This window comes from Oratosquilla oratoria, chromosome 6 (assembly GCF_046742065.1).
Source record: "Oratosquilla oratoria isolate Oo_2021 chromosome 6, ASM4674206v1, whole genome shotgun sequence".
Lineage (NCBI taxonomy): Eukaryota > Metazoa > Arthropoda > Malacostraca > Stomatopoda > Squillidae > Oratosquilla > Oratosquilla oratoria.
This window is the reverse complement of record NC_134782.1, coordinates 5584697-5589696: the sequence shown is the minus strand read 5'-3', so window position 1 is coordinate 5589696 and position 5000 is coordinate 5584697. Positions and strand designations below refer to the sequence as shown.

Here is a 5000-nt window from a genome sequence, read left to right as displayed (position 1 = left end):
CTTCAGGGTTCGGAAAGCATGTTTCAAGTCACTTACGTTGAAATTACCCTCAACATCCCTAATCCTTCCTCAAGAGATTTATAATCTGCCATTTAGAAGTCTTGTATTAAACAATCCCCAGAACAATTAGGCACCACGACTCATCTCTGTATTCTCCTGTGTCTCACGTGGCCCCACACCACTCCTCGAACTTTGACGCTCCCCACTGCACTCTTTGGCAGCTATCGGAGTTTCACGTTTGAAGATAGCCTTCAGGTATTCAGGGTCTTCAAAGGCGGCGCTAGACACTTCGAATCGATTTGGAGACAGCTACCGCAAACTCCTGTGCACAGACATCATTTTTGTGTTTCTCCCGTTGAAAACCTGATGGATGACATCACGAGATTCTTGTAGAGTTGGCACGCAACCCGAGTGTTGTGACCACAAGAGTATGGTTGGTCTCATAGAACTCAAAACACTCCGGTAAGTCCTGCAGATGTGTAGGAGTCTCCAAGGTGTAGGAGTCTCCAAGTAGTAAAATGATATGATCGATCTTCTTTGCCATTGCTACACCAAGTCTGTGTGGCTCTCGTCTATGAAACCAGGAGTCAGCAATCTTCAATCTTCTGAATTTTATCAAATTCAGGAGATGAGGACGCTTAGTGCTTCTGGTATTAGAACAATGGAACCAACATATGCTTCCTAGCCAACAACTCTATTGGTACCAGTAACCGCATTGAAGTCACTTAGAACAACAAATATTTATCTGGTAGTCGAAATATAAGAACAATCATCATCAGCTGATAAAGCAAAGAGAAATTTGAAACGTTTCTGTTGCTCTTCATTAACACAAGTATGTTTGGACCTCATTTCTATCACAGTCATTCTTAGTAAATGAACATGTTGAACGATTTGCCTGGAGGTCAAATCTAGACTCGTTATTAAAATACAAACAACGCGCAATTAATTTGACACCTCTGGTATGCATGACATGCCTGCGAGCTAGTTATCATTATCTAAATTGAACAGATGTTATAGCCTGTTTCTACTCTGTAGCATTGTGCTTCTCATATTTCGTTGGACACTCTGTTTCTCGTGATATGAAACATTGGACCTGAAGAGCAGAAAACTCATAAACAAGGTGACTTCAGGTCTTGCTTCGTATTGCCAAATTCAATTTATTCTCAAGGTCCGTTACGATTCATAAAACGGGCGACCGTTAAAAGATTCATGAACTGTATCTCACCGACATGACGTCATCAAATTTCTAAAAGGAATAGAGAACACTCTTCAACCATAAAAGAAGGTTGAATGATTCTGGTCTGTAGAGGTTTCACTAAAGTCCCTGAAGTATACAAACACTGTATCTTGTCCTTTCTTCTCCCTCATTCCCCATTATCTTCTCAGAAATATCACTTGCCTCGCCTTCAGAGCCCTTAGGTAATAGAAAACGGAAAGTAACTCATTCCTCTTCTTTTTTCTTCTTCTTTTTTTTTCTTCCTCTTTTACTTCTTCGTTTCTTTTTCTTCTTTTTCCTTTTTTCTTGTTCTTGTTCTTATTCTTATTCTGCTTCTTTTTGATGTCCTCTTTCATTCCTTCCAGTGGATTTTCAAATTCTAGATAAAGGGAAGACGAGTAATTCAGTGAGTGTTGAGAGTCTGGAAAAAGCGAAGACATGTAACTCGAAATCAACCTCTTCTTTTTCTCTTTTGCCTCAGATCAGCGCTATGAGAACTTGGGAGTTGGTCCTGGTCTTGGTGGCCTCGTGTAACGCGACCACCCGAGTGTCCTTCGGCTCTTCGATACAAGGTAAGGACGCCCTTCACACTACGTTCACCTTTGTCTTATGTGCTACAGGAGCTGAGGTAAGCGGTAGTAGTCTCCACGAGTGAGGAGAAAGAAGAATCTATCTTCTGCAAGATGGCACCACGTGTTATGTATATACAGTGAATGTATGTATATATATATATATATATATATATATATATATATGTATATAAATATATATATATATATATATATATATATATATATATTTATATATATATATATATATATATATATATATATATATATATATATGTCTTGTTAAAGACCAATGCTAAGTCAATTTCAACTATCTTCTTAGTTGTTTTTTCCATTCTTCTTATATGTTTCTTATAGTCCAGGGGTAGATTAAACACAAGTCTACCGAGATCCATGGTATACTCGTATTGACACTAATTATATAAATACAATCGCAAGCTTTCGGTTGTTACATACAACCATCTTCAGGCAGATAAAATGACAGGAAAAGGTCCATGTCAATTATGCTAAGGGGTTACAAGATGACAAGGCTTTATGGTCCCAGTGAGGTGGAATTAGGAGAGGTGCGAGTCATCATAATGACTGGGGGGGAGGGGGAGCTGGACAGTGAGGTGGAATTAGGAGAGGTTCGAGTCAGATCATAATGACTGGGGGTGGGGGGAGCTGGACGAGGTGTCCGTTGATGTTATATGTCATATTGTCGAGGGGAATTTTGTCCTGGTGTGACGGATTCTTTGTTTAAGAGTAAGGTGCCTAATGTGTTTTTTTTGTATGTTAATGATTGGTGTATGTTGTGAAATGTAGACTTTTTCCAGAATGTGTAGTTTTTTGTGATTGTTACAGTGTTTTGAGTATTTTGGTATTGTTAACTAGGTCTTGTCTTGTTGGATTTCTGTTGTGATTAGTGAGTCATATGTTTCCGGGGTGTGTAGGACAGTTGCTCACTGGATAGTTGCTCACCGGATAGTTGCTCACCGGGATAATTGCTCACCGGACAATCGCTCACCGGACGGAGAAGTGACAAATAGGACACTTGCTCACCAAAGATTTTTTTTTACTTTTCTTGAACTTGTTAACAAACAATATAGAGGGTTTTTTAGTTATATTTTGGTTTATTACAGCAATAATACACAAACAATATCCATAGACAAACTGATGCTTAGCCGAAAGAAGAGCATACACGCATGAAACAGCACTGGATCCCAGTGGTGCACGGATAACATACACCTGGCGGTAAAATATATATGATGGGAGAAATTTGTATTGAATTTTATAATTATTTAAAAATTTAAAATATGAAAGTTTGGATATTGTTTGTGTATTATTGCTGTAATAAACCTAAATATAACTAAAAAATCCTGTATATTGTTTGTTATCAAGTTCAAGAAAAGTAAAAAAAAAATCTTTGGTGAGCAAGTGTCCTATTTGTCACTTCTCCGGTGAGCGATTGTCCGGTGAGCAATTATCCGGTGAGCAACTATCCGGTGAGCAATTATCCAGTGAGCAACTGGTCCGTACCCGATGTTTCCGTATGCTACCATCGCGGGCATGCATTGTGAGCCTTCGGCTAAGTGAAGTAGTGGTAACACCAATATAATTCATGTTAGGTAGAAGTTTACAACCTTCTTCGGGGCAGGAGTATTGGTATACCACATTCGCTTGCTTTAGGGTTTTGTTATCTTTTGTCAGGTTATTCTTCATGAACAAGCTAGAGACGGTTGTGTTTTTGTAGTATATAATTACGTCTAATTTTTCTTGTGGGTTGATACATGTGACATTCCTTGTGATAATTTCTTCTAAGACCCTTTCGTCAGTTTTATATGCGGGTGTCATTTGATTCTTAAAGAAAATTTTGTGTATAGTCTCCTAATTCCACCTCACTGGAACCATAAAGCCTTGTCATCTTGTAACCCCTTAGCCTAATTAACATGGACCTTTTCCTGTTATTCTATCTGCCTGAAGATTGTTGTATGTAACAACCGAAAGCTTGCGATTGTATTTATATAATTAGTGTCAATATACCATGGATCTCGGTAGACTTGTGTATAATCTACCCCTAGACTATAAGTAACGTATAAGAAGAATGGAAAAAACAACTAAGAAGATAGTTGAAACTGACTTAGCATTGGTCTTTAACAAGACATGTCTACAAGAAAATTTACTGCCAAAATATACTAATATATGAATATATATATACATATATATATATATATATATATATATGTATATATATATATATATATATATATATATGAATATATAAATATATATGGGTATAAATGGGTGGGAGATTTTCTCTTTAACAAATATCATTTAATGTTATTTAGATCAGCATTTTGTATCTCCTCTAAAACATTCTTTCAACTTAAACCTTTCATAATAGCATAAGAACACCATGAGAAACAAAATTAGTGTCCTAAATATTATATGAAATTATGAACTAGTAAACACAATGATATACAGTATATACATACATACACACACACACACACACACACACACACACACACGTATACATATATATATATATATATATATATATATATATATATGGGTATAAATGGGTGGAATATTTTTTTTCTTTAACAAATATAATTGAATGTTATTGCTAGTTCAGCATTTTGTATCTTCTCTGAAACATTCTATGAATGACCCCCTATGGAAAATCAACTTACACCCTCTATAATAGTATAATAACACCATCAGAACAAAACTAAAGTCTTAAAGATTATATAAAATTATGAACTAATAAACACAGTTATGTATATATATATATATATATATATATATATATATATATATACAGTATATATATATATTACATATATATATAATATATATATATATATTTATATATATATTTATGTATAATATATATATATATATCTATATATATATATATATTATGTATATTGGAAACTAGTATGTTATAACACATTTTGTAAAAGATCACTGTTAACCCACTATCGGAGAAATAATAACGGAAAGTACAGAGAAACTGTACATTTCGACTACTCTCTGTAGTCCTCTTCAGCAGAAGAGGACTACAGAGAGTAGTCGAAATATTACAGTTTCTCTGTACTTTCCGTTATTATTTCTCCGATAGTGGGTTAACAGTGATCATATATATATATAATATATATATATATTATATATATGTATATATATACATTATATATATACATATATTATTATATATATATTATATATATATA

At 34.7% G+C, this 5000-nt stretch overlaps 1 protein-coding gene across 2 annotated transcripts in view; it reads left to right on the top strand.

The window, feature by feature from the left end:
• LOC143026255 (neuronal growth regulator 1-like) overlaps positions 1 to 5000 on the top strand; it is a 481658-nt gene that overhangs the window by 326756 nt on the left and 149902 nt on the right. For both annotated transcript variants that reach the window (XM_076186340.1, XM_076186341.1), the window contains one exon: positions 1698 to 1788. In XM_076186340.1, the coding sequence (XP_076042455.1) occupies positions 1707 to 1788 (82 nt within the window). In that variant the 5' untranslated portion in view covers positions 1698 to 1706. The remainder of the gene's footprint in view (positions 1 to 1697; positions 1789 to 5000) is intronic.